Source organism: Aythya marila (genome assembly GCF_965140915.1).
Source record: "Aythya marila genome assembly, chromosome: 5".
NCBI lineage: Eukaryota > Metazoa > Chordata > Aves > Anseriformes > Anatidae > Aythya > Aythya marila.
Genome location: NC_139046.1, coordinates 16,713,305 through 16,735,794, shown reverse-complemented (window position 1 = coordinate 16,735,794; position 22,490 = coordinate 16,713,305). Strand labels below are relative to the sequence as shown.

The 22,490-nt window shown below is 40.7% G+C and overlaps 1 protein-coding gene across 7 annotated transcripts in view; it reads right to left on the bottom strand.

Annotated features, from left to right (window-relative positions):
- Positions 1-20,438, bottom strand: part of TC2N (tandem C2 domains, nuclear) — a 34,050-nt gene extending 13,612 nt beyond the window's left edge. Inside the window, exons 1-6 of one of the 7 annotated variants that reach the window (XM_082760875.1) lie at positions 20,358-20,423; positions 10,764-11,364; positions 9,337-9,475; positions 5,741-5,877; positions 4,837-5,070; positions 1,003-1,167 (exon numbers count right to left, since the gene is read on the bottom strand). In XM_082760875.1, the coding sequence (XP_082617001.1) occupies positions 1,003-1,167; positions 4,837-5,070; positions 5,741-5,807 (466 nt within the window). In that variant the 5' untranslated portion in view covers positions 5,808-5,877; positions 9,337-9,475; positions 10,764-11,364; positions 20,358-20,423. Of the gene's footprint in view, positions 1-1,002; positions 1,168-4,836; positions 5,071-5,740; positions 5,878-9,336; positions 9,476-10,763; positions 11,365-12,317; positions 12,419-19,101; positions 19,232-20,357 lie in introns of those variants that run through there. The other 6 variants (XM_082760881.1, XM_082760877.1, XM_082760876.1 and 3 more) reach the window with 6 other exon arrangements.
- Positions 20,439-22,490: the final 2,052 nt, after the last annotated feature.

Here is a 22,490-nt window from a genome sequence, read left to right as displayed (position 1 = left end):
AAAGCCTAGCAAAACCATATGTGTGCTTAAATTATACATGTGTTTTGTTCTCCTCTTAAAATAATATATATATGGACTAGTCTTTTCATTTAGTTTCTATGGTGATTCAAAATTAATTTTAAAACAGGACACTGACTGAGACATTTTTCCCAGCTGTAAAAGAAGCATGCTGTACCTTTCTAAAAAACACGTCTTTAAAAATGCATGCTGTTGCCAGCTTCCTATCTGATGGAGATGTGTGTACATTTCTTCGAGCGTGAGTTTTCTGAATGGATTTACCTTAGCAATCACTTACAGCATGCAACACTTAGTCATCTACTTTACTGTAAACAGCATGCATTATACAAGATACATAAACCAATGAATGGTACAGAAGTTTTACCTAGGTAGCCAAACACTTTGTATCTAAACTTTTACTGATCGTATCTCACAGCCCTCCCCTGTTATTAAACATACTTACACAGTAAGAACTGGTGACATTTCTACACCTTCAAAAGCAAAGTACATAAAAGCTGGCATACAGCATCACTTCCCATTTTGTTCCTATTCTCATAATCTGCTCCTGAATGTTTATTTAGCACTTGTCTCCCTCTCCATATATATATTCCTCAGGTACTCTTCCACTCAACATACTACTTGATTTCCTTGTTCCTTCTCCCTCAAATACTCTACTCCTTTTACTGGTAGCTAGACTCTTGGTACTACATCGTGTTTTGGATTAAATGCAGCTACACTAGTTCACTTTGCCAATATGCCTACTGTTGTGTGACGCATACAAGCCTTATTAAGCCCCCAAATGACAGAAGGTAACAGCACAGCTGGAAATCAAGTAAAGTCCGCTCCACAGATCAACTCACTAACCAGGAACTGTCTATAGTATACAGACTAGTTTGAGAACTGCTACAGTCAAACATGTATTCTGTAGTCTAATGACTTTTTCTCTTACCTATGCACAGTGTGAACTGGAGGAAGACAGAAAAGTAAGAGTGCAGTTCTTCTCACCTGATCCATATAATTTCCTATTATCTGATTTTGCTTGGAAACGCCTAATCAGATCTGGTGAAACATGCTGCTCCAAATAGAATGGGTTGTACACATCATACTGGGGCCATTGGTACATGCTGCGCAGTTCTGCTTTCCGATCACCAAATGAAGCTCTGGCAGATTCTGTGGAGCACAAGTAAACATCAGATACAAGAGTTCCAGACATAACACATGCTGCTTGTTTTCATAAGGCAGGCTGAGTGCCTTCAGGGCAAAGGACAAAATATTTCATTATTATCTGCTTCAATGAAAGGGAAAAAAAAAAAACATACAAAAAAGAAAAGAAAACAGACACATATTATGTCAGATTTCAACAGCATGCTAGGAAATATTGGAATGAAATTGGCCATAATCTATGCATACCCTGTCTTGAAGTGTTCCATGATAGATACCTAACCAGTTAAAATACAGAAAGCTCTAAAGACAAAGACCAAGATGGAAATTCACCAGAAAAGTAGGGGCATGCATAGAGAAAACCTCTGACTTATTTGGCTACAATCCCCTAGGGTATTTCTAGTTGGCTAATGGGCCCACAGTCCTTTAGGAGGGTCTTGCATAAAAGATAATGCAACTTGCAACTGCAATCTCCTTGTCATCCAATTTCCATAGGAAGCGTGTCAGTGGTAAAATTACTGGTCCAAAATGACTTGAATTGTTGGCTGAGACACAAGAAGACAGATTTAAGAATGCTTGAATCCCAGCCGTTTACTCAGTCCATTACGGCACAGCTGCCCTACTTTTCTTTCCTTTATTTATAATTATTTCAGACAAGACATGCACTCCTTGGTCAGCAGAACAGCAAAGAACACCACTGTAGTGCTTCATTTTGTTTGTCTGGAGTGAAAAGAAGCCTTGCAATAACAGTCGAGTAAAGAAGTGGATGGGGTGACCTGGAATCTGCCAAGCTCTGACATTTGCTTCCTTCACGTCACCTCTCTGGATTTCAGCCTACCTGTGAAATAGCTCATTACTCCATTACCAAGTGCCTTCAATTCTGCATGTGTTACACCATAAGGGGCAAACATTAATGCTATAAAATCCTTTCCTCCAGGTGGTAGCAGAGTAAGTAAAATAGAATAACTTGAACAGTGAGATGGGATATGAGAGATGATATGGCAAGAATTCAAGTATAATGGGCTCCAGCAGAACCCATATGAGGGTGAACGCTAGAAGGGAGGCTGTGAAGTTTTGCTGCACAACAGGTGACGGAAAATTCAATGTTCCAGCCCAGGAGCACACTCCCTTCTGCTAGCTTACTTCTGCGAGAGCATGAGACATGCCACAGTGAATACTGAGAAGGGCTGCCAGAACTTAACTATTTTAAGGAGGAATGCCAAGAGCTAACACTGAGCATGTCCCATTTCAATAAAGGAAAATAGTCAGACATGCACAGAAAATGGAGTGGAATAAGGGAAGAACTTGGACTTCTACAGATATTTAACAACAGTCTAAGAAACAAATACTCTAGTAGTTTTATTTTTTATTTTTATTTATTTTTTTGAATATGTTGGTGCTTTGCTTATTGTAAAGAAGGAATGACAGCACACTTCTCTGTATTTAGTAAATCTTCCTAAAAGTAAACTTTGCAATTTAAACACAACTTTAATGAGGCTTAAAAACTGTACTTTCCAAATATAAATACTTACTTTTTAAAAAGAAGTGGAAGCTGCCTACTTGACATAAGATCCACTTTTCAAATATTTATTCAAGAATTTAAAATATTTGCTCAAGAGGGACAATTATGAACAGCCAGGTCATCCTGCCAGAAGATCTTTGGCTTTATAGCCTAAAGGGCCACTCTGTTCACTAAGTCCTTCAGAAATGATGATGTAGCATAATTCCCAATGAAGCCAACTCACTGGTTTATAAGTCATTGACTGATAAGATTTTGTAGAACAGCAAGAATAAAGAAAACATTTATCTAAAGGTTGTTAAACACATCTTCCTTCTCCCTTCCCTCTGGAGAGCCCTGGTCCCCTTATGAACTTATCTGTAGAATCTTAAGGATGGGGTAAGATCAAGCAAGACAAAATATGAACCCAGATTCTGTAAGAAAGATGATTTACCAGGAGCATGTCCTGCATTCCCACACCTTCTCCAAGTACTCTTTACAAGATCTAGCTACTGAAGAACATATACAACAAGCAATCCTTTGGGACAGCAGCCTGGCTCTGCCAGGTGGGTGGCAGAGAGCAACTCCACACATCAGGATTGCTTTCTGCTGGCCATCTGTGGGAAAACCTAAAGCAGGTCAGGCTCAGAGACAAGGAGGGCCTCATATTTTCCAACTCCAACCATTAGGCTGCTGCCTGTTTGTGTCTGGTGAGGTGGGCATCATGAATAAAACCCACTGAGAGACTGGGCACAGAATGGCCAATCTATACCCATCAGCTCTGTGATACTGATTAGCTTGGCCCTTATGCTAGTGTTATTAGCAGGGGTGGGTGAGGAAGACGCGAAAGTTTGGTACCAGGAGAGAAGCAAGGGACATGAAGCAACAGCAAAGACCTACACAGAAGGGAGAATGATGGGAGTAAAACCACACAAACAGAAAAAGGCAGCACTGCATTAGTTATTATGCAACATGTGGCTGATTTTTTTCAGTTACTGAAGTTCCCACTCTCAGAAAAGAAATCCAGTCACATGAGACTAAAAACATTATCAGCTCATCATGTCCGTGAGGCAAAACAGCTCTAGAGAAAGCAACTGTTCAGTTATGCCCTCGTATCAAAATTTTCCCTTATCTAAATCTACACATCTCTGGAGAAGACCTTAAGTCCTCATCATCTCTAGCGGTAGCACGTGCCCTCTAACTCGTGTTACTGGGCCATGCTCCCATTCTTTTAAAATGCCACTGTGCCTAAATTGCATGCGTGTCATTTCAGCTGCGTGAGCATGGGACTGACAGAGGTTGAAGTATAAGACTGTTGTGAAGCAAACTATCATCATATGCAACCCATATACTGCTGAGACCTGACCCCCGGGCACCCAAAGAGTAACAAAAAGAACAGGAAATAGAAAAAAAAAATACAAAAAAGAAAAAGAAAAACAAACAAACAAACAAACAAAAAAAAACAAAAACAAAAACAAAACACACTTTCCTCCATGTAGTAGCATATGCTTCCTGTTCATGAAATTTGAAAAGGAAGATGTGTTAGTATGCTAAAACATTATCAGTACATTAAATGCAAAAGACTACCCTCCTTCCTTCCTTAAGTGACCTGGATAATGGTGATGTGTTAGGTCTTTTCTTGCCTCCATATTTTCTTTCACAGACCTTTGGCTTTCTTCAATATCTTCCAATACTTTGAGTATGAGCACTAGTGTGCAATCCCCCCTTTCCATTTCATTCATGCAAGATCACAAAGATCACTGGGGTAACATCCTTCCCAAAAGCTCTCTGAATGTCCAGAGGGAAAAGCCACAAGACCAGGCTTCTAGAAAAGTTTTGCAAACATAGGTTTTCAGTAGAAATACTTGACAACTTTCAAGGAGTAGCAGATACTAAACAACTATTTTGGAGTCCTATGACAGACTAAATTAAAAAAAAAAGACATACTCCTCCTCCAAATCTCTATAAACTGAATAGCAAATTTAGTTAATACATAGTGAGGGAGATACCATTGTGTTACAATGCACAAAGTAAGAAATTTCTCTCACAAAAAAAAAAAGTTTCTCAGGCTTTGGCTAGAAAGTGACACTGGTTAACATACCTAATGAAGTACAGTATTTTTTATTCAGGTTTCCCCCACAGAAACTCATACTATTTTAGCAATACTTTTTATATTTTACCTTGAACCCCTCCAGCATGTGAGGTACTAGGAAGATTTTTGGGCTGTACATAAGCCAGTTTGAATGGGGGGACCACAAATGGTACCTCCTGACCATCCAGGGGCAGTTTAGAAAGCAGATAATCCTCTGAACAGCCAACTTGCCGCTTCACTGACACAGAAGACAATGGAGGTTGCTCTACAATAGTTGGCTTTCTTGCAGCTACTGCTTCAGATTCCCGTACCACGGAAACTGCTAAAAATAAAGAGCAAGAGAAACAGACAGTACACATATGCGTTAAATTTTGAAAATACTGTGAACAGATCTCTTTTATTTAATAGAATCTGTGCTTGATACATTACTTAACTGCTGCTAGCATTCAGTTTTACTAGCATTCAGGACTAGCACTTGGAAAAGATATTCATTCTTATGATACCTGTACTAATATAAACTTCATTGCCCAAGCTTGTGTATTTATAGCTGCCTTGCTCTTAGTAAATTTTTAGAGGAGGCACTCTATACACTTGTATAGAACAGTTTGGCAAACAACTAAGCCACCAAAGAAAATCCTGACAGCAAATCTGCAGGCAGTTAAAAAGAAAAAAAAAAAAAAAAAGTATTCACTTTTAGAGAGCTTGAGAGATACAAGACCTTCACACAACCTTAGGTAAAAAAGCTGGCTTTTTGGACAGCATTTCAGGCTGCAAGGAGCAGACTTGAGATAAGTGTTATTCTTCAGTTCAAGTTCATAACACTAACAAGTATGTGTCCAATCTCCAAGTGGAGGTATGGAATGACTTTTGGATGTTGTCAAAGAATTCAAGTTTATCAGGAGTGACAAAATAATTTTATTAATGGGAAGCCTCAACATTAATGAATACAGAATAACCAGACCCTTAGTCAATGTGATTATGTCGGAACTCACAATCATTTTTTTCTTTTTCTGCATAGAAGCACCATTTACAGCAGTTCTTTATGTATTCTTTCGCCATTGTTTTCAGTGTCGCAACTCAGAAGAAACCACAATCAAAGATCCACCATAGCTATCAAACCTGAAAAACACTATAAAAGCAACCATATTAGATTACAATACTTGAAATTAAAACGCAATACTATGTTATTAAATATGTGATTGTTAATTGGATTCAGTCCCTGGGACAATGACAGTTATGTCAGTCACAAATGGATCAGAGCCGTTAGATTTCTCTTACTGAGACAATTATTAGTTTATATAAAGGCACAGGGAAAGAGAAACTCACTTTAACATACAGTATGACAGTTCTTTCAGTGACCCACTCAAATAGGTACCCTTCTTTCAGGAACACTAAAATTCTCCTCATATTTGTGTGTCACTGGGCTTTGCAATTTACTCAGCTCTACATCTGCTTTGATATGCTTTGGCAAGTCATTTGTAAGACATTTCCCTTGGTCATGTTTCTCCTATTCTCTTTTAGTCATGCAGAATGTTAACATACATAGCCATTTACATTTTTGACTCTACATACTCCATATTTTACATTTGAACACAGTCTTTAAGAATGATGCCAAAATTGCCTTCTTTGAGGAACTACTGCTTTCTCATAATTGCATGCACATGAAACCAAAGACCTGTTTTATTATATAATTGTCTGCTATGCGCACAGAAATAGAGAGCACTGGCTTCCAGCAAACCAAGAGGCATGCAATCTACTGAAGAGCGAGATCTAGTCTATAACAGCTGGTTAACATTAAAATAACTTTATGACAATACTAACTGGCCTCATTTAAATGTCTTTATTTATACGCTTATGTTCTCTTTTCACAGGGACACAGACAGCTGTGTTGCCTCCTGTCCAAAACTTTAGCCGCCTAAGTCTAGCCCTTTTACATGTACCTAAAGTACACACGGTTCTTTGCACAGAATACCCAAGACATGATTCCAGCTCCTTGGAGGTTAGCAGAAGACACCAAACAGAACATGAACAGAAGTTGGAGGGATGGGAAAGATGGCAAGTGGGAGAAAGGGGGATAGTGCAGAAAGAGTGTGACAATTGCACAGAAATGGACAGGTTTGCTTGGTTATCTCAGTCACAGGAAACTGCCGGAAGTTTCCATGCTCCAGCCAGAAGCTATTCCCATCTGCAGTTTGAACAGCACAGTCCTTTTGTTTGTATGGGTGTTCAAAGACAGCCAGGGAACCACACAAATACCGATAAGAGAAATAACATCAATATCTCAACTATCAACCAAAACCTTTTCTTACACTACTCCCCAACTCCCACAAATTAATTTGGATGCCAAATAGAAATATTAGACACCTTATCTAACTTAAAAAACGTGCTTTCTTCTCTTAACATTACTTGTTTCCATGCGTAGGTGCAACTGAGTGTTACCAACAGATGTGTCAACGTGCAAATAACAACCAAATACAACACGTCCTTACTGACCCAATCTTTTGCACGCTTCAGTACTCTCAGAATTGCTACTTATATTTTAAGTTGTGGGCTTTGCAAGGTCACGAGAGCATATGGGTTCGTGTAGAAGGCTTGAATTAACTTCTCATCTTTAAAATATGAGTGTGAAATATAATGAAGGTTTGTTATTCCAACTATATAACCGTTCCAGAATTATTCTTAATTATGAGCTTTCACAGAATACTGATTAGAAGGAAGCTTTTAAAATTCCCATTAGACCCAAGCTTAAGTAAATCATTATTCTACTGCAGCAAGGACCAAAGGGAGTTTTTGGTTTAATGCAAATTCTGAGAATTGTTGCTATTTTTACTACTGACATTAATTACTTCCTATAATTTTATTCTGTTCTTTATGCCCAATAGACCGAAATGAACAAGATGCAAGTGGACTGTACAGAAAAACCTTTGAAGTAGCCTGAAGAAGACTGGTAAATATTATTCTGGAAAATAGAATGCCACTGAGGAGCTTACAGAGCTTAAAAATACCCCGAAATACTTCTTAAAGCAGGCTATTGCACTGCTATCTGGTCAGAAAGGGACACCATTACTCTGCACAGAATCCCCCTCTAAAAACTTGCACTGATCTCAAAACTGCCCACGAGTTTAAGGATGTGATTCATATTGCAAATTTGGGGAGATGATACCGCCCAAGCACAGAACCTGCTGCACCTTTACACAAAGGGAGGCACAAGAATTTCTCATAAAATTCTCCACACTTCCAAGGACAAAATTTTCACCTCTCCTCCACCCTCTGAAGTGTACTCATGATAGCCAAGTGTGCTACAATTCAAAGTTTACTTTAAGGTTCCCATACAGTGATTTTCCTTCCCAGCTGTTATCAGTGCACAGCTGGAGTTAATATGCTTTCCTCTTGTTCACCATGTTTAAACTGGGCTGAAACAGCTGCTTCGTTTGCTCTCAGCTTTGCAACAATGGTATCTAAGTGTCAGTGGCAGTTTGCTCAGGCAAAACAATCTTTTATCTCAAAGTGTCCAGATTGAATTTATTCAGTACTGGTAGTGAAGGAACCAAAATGTTAGTAACCACTCAGCTTTCCAGCTACATGAAGTGGAAAAATTAGTTTTTCCGCATCAGAGAAAATTCAGTTTATGGTAGTAATTTCTTTCCCCTGAATTTCTTAGCTGGAGCCATAAACGTGAGTCAGTAAATAAATACAAATCACCATTTACAAGCAGTTGCCTTTCCATCACTAGGTTGAGTGCCTTCATTCGAAAGAAAGGCTATATATTGGTGTTGATGATCTAACAGTAATAACACAATTCTGTATCTTTTGCACTCCTAACATGAGAAAGGCCACATTTTTCACAGTAAGACTATGCAGACTATAATATTCTTAGACCATAATCCACTCCCCACCCCCCATTTTATAGATAAGGAAACATTCATACATTTCTTTCTATCTGCAGGCAAACATAAAAGCAATTCGTCACTGCCTCTTCTACAGAAGAGTACACTCCAATTTCTATTTCCAACAATCTATTTCCAGATTGTTTTGTAGGCAGGGCATAATCAGTAGCTAACAGCAAAGTACATAGACACAAATTTTAGAGATTCCAATTCAGTTTGAGCTTAAATACTGCATTTTGAAAAGTAAGTTCAAGCAGTAAGAAACTGGAATGACATTTAGGCTTTACTGCCCTTTAAAAAAATATAATGGTTTAAAAGCCAGTCATGAAATTTGCACTTGTGTTCCTACTCTTACAGCATGGCCGGCATTTATCGAGGAACAGATCATTTTAGCACAGGCTTCCCTCATGATGCTTAGAGCACCTCACTTTGTTCATAAAAAAAAAATTTAAATTAAAATGTTTTTAAAAAAATATCCACATAATTTAGCTACAGAGATAAATGTTTTTTTTTTTTTTCTTCAGTTCATTTATTTTATTGTATCTATATTTTACATAATGCCTATGAATAGGCAAATATTTCCAGTGCATGTAAAAGGTTTTGTCTTAATCATGTGAGACAGAAATTTATCAGGTTCTGTTTTATATTTTATTAACTTTAAATGAACAAACAACCTTGTAGAAAACTAAACAAGTACTTACTGATCTTGACATAAGCAGGTACCTCTATCAAAGGTTAAACTTCACCCATATGCCAGGACCTGTTGCTGGTGTCCACTCCTCCAAGATCTTCAATATATCATTTAAGAGTTGTTAAAAGGCCGTACTAACGTACATCTGTCTGGGAACAGATTTACCAAATAAAACAGAACTGCAGGGAGACCTTTGTTTGGTACACTACTGAATTCCAGAGCAGTACTGACACCCCAACAACACACGTTAACAAGGAGCTGGGACTCCTTGATCCTCTCTCTAAATCTTCGGGTCAGTTTCTGTTAGGCAATGTGATTACTTTAAAGACATCTGCCACTTTGGAGATACTACAGCGAGAAAAGGACAGGAGGAAAAGAAAAATTATCGCTGATTTTCAGACAATAAAAAAGTAGAGAAATCAAATCACTTGCAGCAGAAGGAAGTGCAGCCGGATCTCATTACTGTCTCAAATTCTCTTTCTTGGTGTTCTTCAGCAATTTCAGTAATCTTTTTCATTTCTCTTTCCCCAATATCAAGCCAAAGTAAGATGATAAAATATAATTCAGCAACAGTCCTTCCCCACTAATGTAGAAGGAAAGCCAAGGTTATTAGAACATCCTGGAACCAACAAAGTTTAAAGGCGAACCACACACATACAGAGTCCAGAGAATTACAATCACTACTATTTTAATGGGTTTAGATGGAGAACATAAATTATCTTAATGATTTCCAGATTTCTCTGATAGAAATTTTGAATGAGCTAAATCAGATAAACAGAGTATCGAAGCCTTCAGTTCCAGATGCCGCCAGAATGATTACAAGACAGAGATGTTTGGAGAAGAAAGTAAATATTTTCAACAACTCATTAAATAAAAAGAACATGATAGAAAACGGATGATCACAATATTAAATATTAAAAGCTGAAAACAGTCTCAAAATGTCAGGTCTTAGCTGCCTCATGACAAAGGAGTGTGTTTTGCAGCAAGTTTGTAGGCTGTGGATATATTTTACTGCATTTAGTCATAGTACTGCTCCACAGGAGTTGGTCAGGTAACAACACACTTAAAATTTTGCAATAGAAACAAAGGTGAAATATCTGATCCTGAACTGGGAAAGCTGGCTAAGCCAGAGGTTTCAATCGTTATGAGATTTATTGCCAGCCATAAACATATAAAGCACGTTCTCAGATCTGTGTTCCAGAAACACGTCACAGCAATATTTCTAGTAGCTCTAAGTTCTCACAAAGCACGAGGTGTAAAAGAAAATATCCGGAAATGGGGATGATCAGTTGTTATCAAGCATTTGGGACAGATCTGTGAATGATGTAAGTGTCTACAACTCCAGTAGCCCCAGAGGAACAACAGCTGAGGATCTTCCCTGTGGAAAAAGCGAGCTCAAGCTTGCTGTTTCACACCTCTGCCAAATACCACGTTTACCTCTTTGCCTGTCTGCATTTCAGACCCAGGAGATGCAGTCAATTCCAATCATGAAAATCCTTTACAGAGCATAACAGCACCACCACAGGTCTCCAGACGATTAACAGAAACGCAGCACAGCACAAGCTGCTTCTACTGCAGGTCAGACGGGCTCTCTTTGATGGCACAGGCACTGCACGTGGTTTAACTTCCAGAGCCAGCTGTTCAGCAGTTTTGTTGCTGGAGGAGAGCGTCTGGGAGCTGTACACTGAGTAGGGCTCTTTGTTTGAAGAGGGGTAGCTTGTGATCACTGCATCTTGAGAAAAGTGAACACTAGTAAAACAGCTTAAGTGATTCCCAGAAATTTGCCCCCAAGTATTTTACTACTCTATGAGTGTGGATGGCACAAACGCGCACACACCCCTACACAGATGCATGGCATGGGCATACACTTCCCAAAGTTTACAGTTAAAAAAAAGTCCTATATTTGTTTTGTGATTGTAGGCAGGTCTGATCTGTAATGCCCACATAGGACACAGAGGCAGTTCAAATAGGTCTGAACGTGTGAGCAGACACAAGCTTTTGTTCCTATTCATCAGAAGCCTTGGCAGCAGTAGGTTGTCTGAAAGGAGAGGAGAAAAAAGAAAAAAACATCATGTCAACACACACCTACAGGGTGCATGATAAGAGGCTCCTATTTATCTATGCCTGGTTTGGGAAAACCCCACAACAGTGGTATCTGCAGTAACTGGTGGGTGTGTGTACATAAAACCTTCTCCTCCACTGGTACCTGGAACCTAAGGGAAAGCATGAAAACTCGGAATTTGCAGACGGATTATTTTCTTGGAAAGCAGAATAGAATAAAGAAAATGTGACAGACTTCCCTTTCTTTTGTGCCTGGAAATAGAAAGGGATTTCACTACAAAAGCAGTGGATCACAAGGGAGATGCTGAAATAACACCACAGAAAAAGAGAAGTTATGGAAAGGGTTTTGAAAGGCAAGCAGAAAAACATGTTCATGAGAGACAACTTGCAAACAACTTGATATAAACACAATAAAGAGATGGAAAACATTTCTAATGCAGCAAATAAAGAAAGAAAAAGTGTAACTGTACATATAAAACTGAAAGAAAAATAGACTATGCATCATTTGTCCAGTTTAGATAATGTGGATTTTATGATGGACTGTTGCACAGCTTTCCTGGGGCAAAGAGCCTAGGAGCATTTTTACACAGTTACACAACTAAATGTGGTAACAGAAGTAACACAGTAAAAAGTTGTTGGGAAAAGTGTTGTGCTCCATGATGCAAATAAACCACCAACTGCCTAGGCACAGGAAGCACCTTCCCACTTGGGCAAATGGGGGCACAACTGCCCTCTGGGGAGCTTTTTTTCTTTTTTCTTTTTTTTTTTTTTTTTGGGGGGGGGAGCATTTACATTTTCCTTGTGGGCTTTACATTTTCCAGCTGATTGCAGAAACAAAAAACAGAACTAAATGGGCCAGCAGGCCAAACCAGCACATCTTTTGTTGCAAATTCCTTTCATCAGCTTATGGTTTCTCAAACAGAATCTTACTTTTTGAGAGCAGAAGGACAGTTACACTCCTTTGTTCCCACCTCCTGAAGCATTGACACCACTGGATTTCAGCCACTTTCCCCAGCACTACATTGAACAACCTGAGCAGGAAGATGTTTGATTTTCATTTCACAGGACACTCTAATAGCTGGTCATCTTTACTGTTAATATTTTAGCCAATGTAATTTTTTCCAGTGAGTTTTTTTTAGTTGTTGCAGTTTTTATGTTTGGAAAGACAATTATCAGTAGTATGTCTTTTTTTCCCCTTAGGCTTTAAAAGATTGAAATCTAACCTCTTATATTTCTCCTCAGTAAGCTAAATGGACAAAACTATGTGGACATATTTAAGGCTGTATGTTTTACACCATCCAAATCTGATTTGTACAGTTCTTCTCAATATATTATCCCACTTCTCCAACCTTTTTCCATGCTGATACTACAGTTGAACTATACACCTCAGATTCAACAACATCACATGACAACCTAAGGTGAGAATGTTGTCTTTAAATAACACTTGCAAGGAGAAAATTGCTCTCATTCCCACAGCACTGCACTGAGATCCCAAACTGTGACCAGTCCCCCTGTGACTCTGCATCCTCCTGACTGGATTCTGAGCAAGTGGAGAACGGAGGAGGACAGGAGATTGCAGGGAGCATCCCCTGATGCCTGCCACAGCATTCACATAGAAAATAGTCTGCTGGACTCTCCTAGAGATAACACTTACATGTAATGTGTAAAACCCTTACAATCAGCAGGAGTCCTCAATACTTCACCACTAGCAGTCAGGACATGACAGCTATACAAAAATATTACCTATACACCCGTAACAGGCTTCTCCTGAGGCAAGAACACCACCTTAGAAGTCAATTCTTAGCTGAGCCTTTGTCGTAATGGAAAAAGCAGAGCTTACTGGCATCTCACTAGCTGTTTTATATGTTCTCATGCTGAGAAGGTTTAGCTGCAAAGGAACTGGGTCAGAAGCTTTGCCTGGAACAGCCACGTCTTCCTATGTACGGTTGTGAAAGACTATGCAAGTCTCCTTCTCCCTCCAACTTCTCTGACCTGATGAAGATGATCTAATGCATGCCTCCCTTCCTCAAGGCCCTGAGCTGAACCCTGTGCAAAGAGCACTTGTGCAATCTAGTTGTGGTCTCCTTGAGCTCAGCAGCTGCTTCTTCCCAGGGCTCCAGACTGGAGAAGGCCAAAAAGCCTTCATCACATCCACAGACCAGACAGACCACCAAACCGAAAGTCACAAAGTAGAAATAATTGCTATTGCCTACTTCCCTGAAGAAAAATAAATCTGAGCAGGTGTGCGTCTGAGCTATTGTGCTACAGGAACAACTGCCTCTGCTCTTCAGGCACCCCTTGGAGAAGGAGAACAAGCTCTGGCAGAAGCAGACGATCAGAAGTCGTTCTTCTGACATGCCCCCCAGGGACACCCAACTCTTAGCACTATAGCCTTGCACCTGCAGCTCTTAAATGCAGACATAATCCAAGTTTGCCCCAGTATGCAGAAGATTAATAATATCATTTACAAGGGCCAAAAGTACATTTTTCATAAATCTGAGCCAATTTTTCTCATGTGAGATTTATGTTTGAATTAAGAAGAGAACATTATAAATCTATCCCATGACAAAGCTTAAAACTTGGGATTTTAATATGCTGAATCCCCTATGCACTGGGCTGTAAAAGTTGATAGAGATAGTATTTCTTCCTAATGCTGCATTAGGCAAGGAACCAATTCATCCAATTACTGTACTGACAACACTGTTTCTGTGAACTGTAGATAAATTCACTGACTTGGACAAGGATGTACAATATGGTATGTATTGGGGCAGTAAACACAAAGGAATAAATCCGTTATGTTGGACTGCAGATCATTTTGGATTCAGATGGAAAACAGCAAAGCAAGAGTTGAAGTCAGGACACCAGAGAAGAAAACTTAGAGACTGAAATCTCTGTAAAAAAAACTTGGCCTCTGATGAGAACATGGAAAGAATTCAACATAAGATAAGTCCTTTGCTCTAAGCAGATTAGGAAAAAAATCATGACTATCACTGGCGGTTACTTTATAATCTAACTTAATACTTAAGACTTTCTTTATGTATTCTGTGTCAGCTTTTAATCCAATATTTTCTCCTTCTGCAGTAAAGCCGGCAAGCAATAAAAATAGAACCAATAGCAGTCCCTCTATAGCCCTGATACCAAAGAACTGGAAACATCTGGATGAATTTTTCAACAGGGCAGCCAAGAAGGTGGTATTTAGACAAAAGCATCTGTCTGTGCACTGGGGTTCCCTAGCAAGACTAAATGTGTCTAGCTTTGAGCGCAATGCAACACTGAATGGCATCCAGAAACCCTCAGCCAAGTGCCATGACCATGGAGCCACACAGAAAACACATGGACAGGCATATAATATCCAGACAGCTCATGAAAAATAGTTCTTCTTGTATACATGGAAAAAAAAAAAAAAAAAGAATACATAAAAACCCAAACAGTCTTGCATGGAAAAGTACAGTTTCATTACCACTAATACTATTTTAAAGGAACTCTGGTGACCTACAAGAGTCAATATGGAGCATTTCTTTATATATACTTGCACACACACATTTAGTTTTTGGTGAAGCAGTTTCTTGTTAGTTATTTTACATTAATTATATAATAGTTATTTTGCATAAAATTATCATTCTGTTTAATGATGAAAACAAGAACTGCAAATTACAGAGTTTCCATATAATGAATATTCTCTATTCAGCTTCTGGTAACATTCTATAACCGGTTAAAACACCAGTGAGAGGAAGGAAATATGTAATTCTATAAATCAAGGTTAAAAGACTATGGCTGGGATTAAGAAAGGAAAGAGGTGACTCCAGTACATATCATACATGAAAGAAGATTAAATAAATGACTCAAGAACAGGAAACTGGAACTGATCTTAATTAATTCAAATCCAAACCAGACTGGGAGTATAGCTCTACAGGACATGTGCACTGAGCTCAGGACACTGCCTAAACACACTTAAAAATAGAAGTCCAGGAGGATCCCATCTTTATAAGGTCTAACTGTTTATTATTTTTTGCTTTAAACCCACCCAGACCAGGGGCCCACAATCCCTTTTAACAGCCCCAGCAGCTCCTTTCAGAGATGTGAACAGAATGGAGTTGCTGGCAGCTGCCCAAGTAGATGAGTGGTAACCAGACACTGCATAAAGGAGGTATTTAAAAAGAATTTTACACAGACATTGGAAGAAATCAGCAGAAATCATAACCATCCCAACTTATGGGAGCACCTAACATACTGATTATTGGCCAGATGCTGCTATTACTACAGGGCAAGGCAGTGGGGCTCCGCCTGGTGCTGCAAGCAGAAGCTGGCACCATGAATTTACCATTCCCCTTCTCCCCTCTCCAGACAGAATTGCTTAAAACAAAGTGAGCAATGGCTACACCGAGAATGTACTTTTTTTTTATTATCCTGTTGAATTTAAAAAAACACCCTTCACAAGAGATTTTGACCTATGATTTCACACATTGGTGAAACTAGATCTGAAAATAAACATACCACTAAGCTGAATAAATCCAGGATGATTCTGAAGATGTTCCGGGTTTGGTCAAAGTTTAGTGAAGGAAGATTTTTAGTTTCCTTCCAATTACTGCCAAAAAGAGAACCTGAACTGATGATTAAAAGGCCTCTATCTAAAGGCCTCAAACTCATTTTTAAAAAAATAAGTTAAAACAAACAAACAAACAAAAACCAACAACAAACATGTTTGGATTTTCCTCTACTGGGAACTAAAACTGGCCTTGAGAACCTTCTTGAGTGCCCTTCTTAAATTTACAAATCTCTCCAAAATGGGACATGGTGTTTGTTTTTGTCTCGGTTCATCACTAGCCACAGCAGCACTGCTAGGTCGAGCTACTTGTAAAACCTCCTTCTGGCTACCCCTCCTCTCTGCTGTACAGCAGGCACTTCCTTCACCAGATGTCCACAAAGTAGACTTCCTATATGAATTTTGCCAAGGGAGCCCGCCTCAGTCCCCTTCTGTCCTACCCCCCTGCCCCTGCCAAGCCCTGGCTGAGGGTTTGGATATCTTATGGCCACATGAACCACCCCGTGCTGTGCACGCTGGCCCAGCTTCCACAAACAGGGTGGAAAGGGCCACCTCTGCCCCCTTGGCATGGAGATACAGGGGCACTTTGTAGGAGTGAAAGGTTGAACTTCTGCACATGGGAAGAAGCACCCCCAGTGCTCTGGTGACCAGCAGCTTTCTCTTCACAGTTCGGATGAAGCTGTGGAGCTATGCATGTGCATGTACCCTGAGCACACTGGGCCTATAGGCCATCAGGGTCAGCCATGCCTCCCTCCGCCTTGCAGAGCCAGGTGGGGAGCAAGGCATGCGCTTCCCCATGCTGGAGCACACTGTACAAGCCTATTTCACAGACTCCCAGGCTGAGGTGCCAAATTAATTTAAGTGCCTAACAGGCTTTGAGGCCACTGGGGTATAGTCCTCCTGCATTGCTTTCTTGGGCTTCAAAGCTGTTCTAATTGGCAATGCCACCTTTCCAGATCTTGCTTTTAGGGCTAGATCCAAACCTCAATGCAATGACCACAAGAATTCCCCAGACACCAAAAGGGTTAGTTTGAGGCCTAATTATCTGATTATCTGTTCCTTCCAGTTTAAGTGTAGCTATTAAGTCACAGAGACACAAAGCTTCAAAACAAGTTTGGGGTACAACTTGCAGGAAGCACAAGCATCAAATTTCTGACTTTTTTTTTTTTTCCTGGCACTGCATTAGTGTAAACTTCAGCTGTGATGACAGGCAAGCAAACATTCATTCATACTAAGCTTAAGAGAAGTGCCCTTGTTAATTCTTCATGGCTTGATGTATTAACATGATTAATGGATGTGATGTAATACAGATGAGTTGAAATCAAATCCAGGATTCAAACCTCTTCCTGGATGAAGCTCTTCAGAAAATTCATCTTATCTGCAAGAGACGATCTACAGAACTTTTTCTCTGAGCAAGAAATTCTTCAGAAGACCAAACGGTATTACTCACCGGAATGACAACACAGGTTTGCCCAAACTCTGTCTTTCCTACCTGAAGTCAAAGTCCACTCTGCTTTTCACTTTAAAGAGATGAGATCTTAAGCTCTCTGCTGACAGAGATTGGGTGTTGTCCTACTTAGATCGGTGAGAGAATATTTACCAGACTTAAGATATCTCAGAAGTACCAATTCAAAGCAAACAAAGTAGTTTTCTTACAAAATTAAAAGTCTGAGCAGAGAAGCAGTAGGCTTGTATAAATACCACACAAAATTAGCTGAATGAGGTCAACAATATTTTTACCAAGCAAATAAATTTAATAAATATTTCCACCAAAGTCAGGAGATACTTCTGATATAAGGCAAAGCAGGTAGGATTCACATGAAGACCAAGAAGGCCTAAGTCAGCAAAAGCCTGGCTGGAAGCTGCCCTTCTAATTCAGGCCCTCTGGGCTCTGCCTACCAGGCATGGTGAGAGCAAGGGGGCTGCTGGCTGCTACCAAGAGGGACAGTGCTGCTCTCCTGTGCCAACAACCATTCATGTTGGATCGAGTAAACATGCAGCTGCATGATGAGTTGGCCCAGTTCACTGATTAGATGGAAAAATAAACTATCGAAATATATAAATATGCTTACAAAAAAAAAAAAAAAGTTTTCCCGCAGTTGACTATTCAAAGGTGGGGCAACAGTGCACTGTTGGGAAAACAGGGAGCCAGAGAGGGACAGTCCCCTCCAGAGCTGACCTGCTACTCTGGGGTAACGTAAATTGAAAATGAAACACCTATGACTAAGAAGAACAAAGGCTAAGTGAAAATCAAAATCAGCTGGTAGGAAACAAGTGACAGAACAAACAAGTGAGGTGATTGAGCCTCATGATTAGGGGAAAGAAAATGAGATCAGAGTCTGAGCTTGTATAATAAATAATAAATGAATAATAAATGAATAGCTTATACACGACTGACTGAACAATTCCACCTATGTTCACTCTTTCCACTGCATAGCAAGAAAGAAGATTTAATCACTTGGGGGTTCATCACCCAAATTAAGTGTAGGAAAGGACAGTGTAACTAACAGGACTTCTGTGGAGTCCAACATGCCTTTAGGTACAGCATTCTTAGTAGGTGTAATTTTTACATGTATTTACAAAAATCAAGACACACTTTAATAAAAATACATATTATCTTGAAATTCAATATTCCTTAACCACATGTATTCCACAAATATTTTTTTAATATTCAACATACAGATGGAAAAATGACTAGAAATCAAACTTCCCCACTCCTGAATTCATAGCCTGTCCAGTGAGTTACAGGATCACAGCTCACCTAATGAATATTTCTGCCCTGAAAGCAAGGCGAAACAGTTTTATAAGTGAGGAGTCAGAGACCACCAGACCCGAACAACCTGCAAGTTTATGGCTCTAGCACTAACTTGAGAAATGACAGAAATTCAGTACTTTGCTCTTCATGGCTAGGTAACAGTTCTAGACAAAACCTATTGAATAAGAAGCAAGGAGGGACAGGCATAGCAGTACACTCCCATACTCCCTGCATGTATTTTCACTGAGTCCTGATCATCTAGGTATAATTCAAAGATAATTGATCTCTCCAAGAGCAACTTGTCAAGAAACACCTCACTCACTTGTGGATACCAGAACAGATTAGGCACCTAACTAACACTGTCAAAACTTAAGCCACATCAAGAAGCAGACCTCAATGCATTTAGCAAATCTTACCAGAAAAACCTGAGCTGCGCAGATCAGCAAGTGAGGATTAGGACTGTAAGGGTCTAGCCTTGAGGAGCAGGTGCCCATAGGATCATTTAGAAGCGAAGTGCTTCCCAGTTCTGTCCCAGTGAACTGCTGTTGAGATCTCGTTCCCTTTCTGCACAATCACAACTGCACTGACTGGAAGTGTAAACTGAAGGAATGGCCATGATATCTACCTTTCTATTCTTATCTAGAGAAATGCATCACATGTAACACTTGGCATGCTTCCACACTGAAGGAAAGTTACAAGACCAGCTTACTTTAATATGATCTCCATTTGAGCTTTGGCTAAACTGTATCTCCAGTTACCTAGAGCACTCCTGCAGAAGGTGATCTAGTTAGTTTATTTCTCGCCTGGTATAACAGCTTAGATGTTAATTCACACAGAATATTTTGATTGTACAAGGGCATTTTCTTATAGTAATACCAGCTTGAGGTTGTTTTAAGTATAATTTTTTTTTATATGAAGGTTTAATTCTGTAACAGCTGAATATGGTTACCGTTTTTCTACCTGCCTCCATTTCTCAAGGTCTGCTGCTTCTTGGAAAATATAGACCCAAGCCAGAGCTTGGAAGCACGTTGTCAAGTTCACACTCATAAACAAGCCAAATGCAGAGGCTGAAAGGTCTTCATGCCAAAAACCCCACTGATATGCTAGTGAGCCTGCAAGGCATTAGAGACGTGCAGCATCACCTGTAACACGAATTGCCCAGTAATATCACCTTTAAGCATTAGTGTTCTGCAAGTTGAATTACTCTGGTAACTTTTAGCCTACATGGAAAAAAACATAGATCGATACGCTCAGATCCTTGAAGAATTCCGACTTTTAAAATATGCTGTCCCATTCAACAAAACTATCAGTACGCAGGTGAAATATATCAGTTTTACAAAACCTATCATTATGTTGTTTTTGTTTCCCAGGAGTTATCTACATAGCGAGAAAACAGTAATTTACAGATTGCAAAACCATCACTTGCGTATTCACATTGAAACATCCTATTCACATTTAACTATCCATCTATCCCCACGCACACCCCGAGACGGCCTCGATCTGCACCGGGATGCCCCCGCTGCAGCGGTTCCCCTGGGGCTACAGAGCCCAACGGGACGCTTCGGAGGAGCAAGAAAAATAACCCACAGCCCGCCGGGACCCCCTGCCTCCTCGCCGTGCCCCCAGCCGGTCCCTCTCCCCTTTCCTCCCCTCTCCGCTCCCCGCCGCTCACCTCCCGCCGGGCTCCCCGCGCCCAGCCCGCACCTGCCGCCGCGCTGCCTGCGCCGCCTTCTCCGAGGCCGGGCGGTGGCTGCGGCCCAGCCTGCAGGGGGCGGCCCCCGCTCCCCGCTCCCCGCTCCCCGCCCCGGCCCTCGCGGCCGTCCCGGTGCTGTCCCGGGGCGCTCCCGTGTCGCGGACGGGAGTTCCCCTCCGACCGCTCCCCGCCTCAGCCGGCCGGGTTTCTGCCTGAGCGGCCGCCAGGTGCCCGTGCCCGATACGCTGGCAAAGGCAGTGCCAACGCTGTCCCTCGCCTCGGTATAGCACTATCGGGCCTATGCTTCAGCGAGAAAAGTCATTTTTTATTATTATATTCTTCTAGCAAATGGTATTTCCAGCTGGGATGCCGATCCCTGTCAAGTTAGGCTTTACGCAAGCATGTGAGGGAAAGCCCCTGCCCCAGCCTGCAGGGCAGCTGACTGCTCACACGCGGTGGGTTGCCTCAGAAATGTCCCCAGGAATTTATGGTGCAAAGATCTCACTGCAAAGGTTGTGTGAGTCTCCAGGTGGTTTTGCCTGGCCTCTCCTCTCGAGGCAGGTAAGAGCAGGAAGTGGGGCTGCATTTGTAGGGAAAAAAAAAAAAAAAAAAGGTGTTTTTCTTCCAGGAAATTTTGCATGCTTCAAGGTGCTTTACAATTTCAAGTCAGGTCATCCTAACTGCTCTTGAACTCCAGCCTTTTACGGATTCCCCATCCACCAAGAGTGCAGTTTTTCTACAATGACATGTTTTTATTTTCAATTTAACAGCACCACGGACCTGATGCTAACTAAGAGTTTTGTGCCTGTCATCATGCAGCATAACACAACTACTTCACACCCCAGAGTCACTGTGAGGAGAGAGCCTTGGCCAAAAGCACAGGCTCAGAATATTTGAACTAACAAAGAGTCTCTGTTAGTCTCTGTACAGAGCCAGCAGTACTGCACTGGGATATCACATAGCAGAGTGGTTCTGATTCCTGTTAAGGGAGCTGATGAGATTATGTGTGGTCACTCCTATAAAGCAATTCAAGTAACCTGGTAAACTTCCAAAATTATCTGAGTTCTCTGAGGCACACATTAAGCACACATTTCAAGGCATCTCATTGAATTCACCTACGTGAATGAATTACGTGAACAACTTTCTTCCACTGTTCATAAAAGCATGTTGTTTAACTACTGATACAGTCCCTGTATGCAGCTCGCCACTATCAGATTACGTGAACGTTTTCAAGCTCAAGGGTTTTTCAGGCTCTCCAGCGATTTCCAGTCCTGCCTGAGTGACTCTCCAGCTGCTGGAGTTGGCAGCGTGGGAGCAGCCAGCCTTCAGGAATGCAGATCACGTCTCTGATGAAGGAAGGGACATAATAAAGGGTATTTCTGACAAGGAAGTTATAGGGGGAAAAAAAATTGCAAGTCTACGTTCCTTCTTTCTCAAGGCACAGGAAGGGTCATCCTCCATAATTTGCGGGGGCTTCTTCTCACATTCCTGTTTTTTTTTTTTTTTTTTTTTTTTTTTTTTTTTTTGATGGTTTGGGACACACCTTCCATTCTCCTTTCAGCTGCTTGAAAATTGGACAGTTTGTTTCAATAAACACAAAGTTCAGCTGCACATGGCGAGGGATGTGGCTGACCTATTTTGCATGGAGGGACAGAACATTATTGTGCTATTTTTTTATTACTATTTTTTTAGCTGGGATGGGAACTATAACTCCCATCTCCCTTAGAGGATTTTTGTCCCAATCAAATTAAGCATGAAGATCAGCAACGAAACCCATTTACCTCTGTTCTTTGCTGCCTAGACCTCTCTGCCAACTGCAGATACACTCCTCTTTTCTTGCCTGCCTTCTGCCAGCATACTCAGTGCCCCATGCTCTGCTTGAGTGATTGTGAATTTTTCTGTAACTAAAGTTCACTTGAGAAACCTGGTGGTGTTCTCATACTTTACTGATACCTGCTCTCGGCCTCTCTCTTCCATGCCCATCCCAAGACCATCACTGCAACCATTCATCCTTTCTAGTTTCAGCGGGCTCTGCAGCTGCTCTTGCCCTCTCATGCTGCCTCCAGCCAGGACACCCTGGTGCTAAGATTAAACAAATAATTTGGGCAGGTT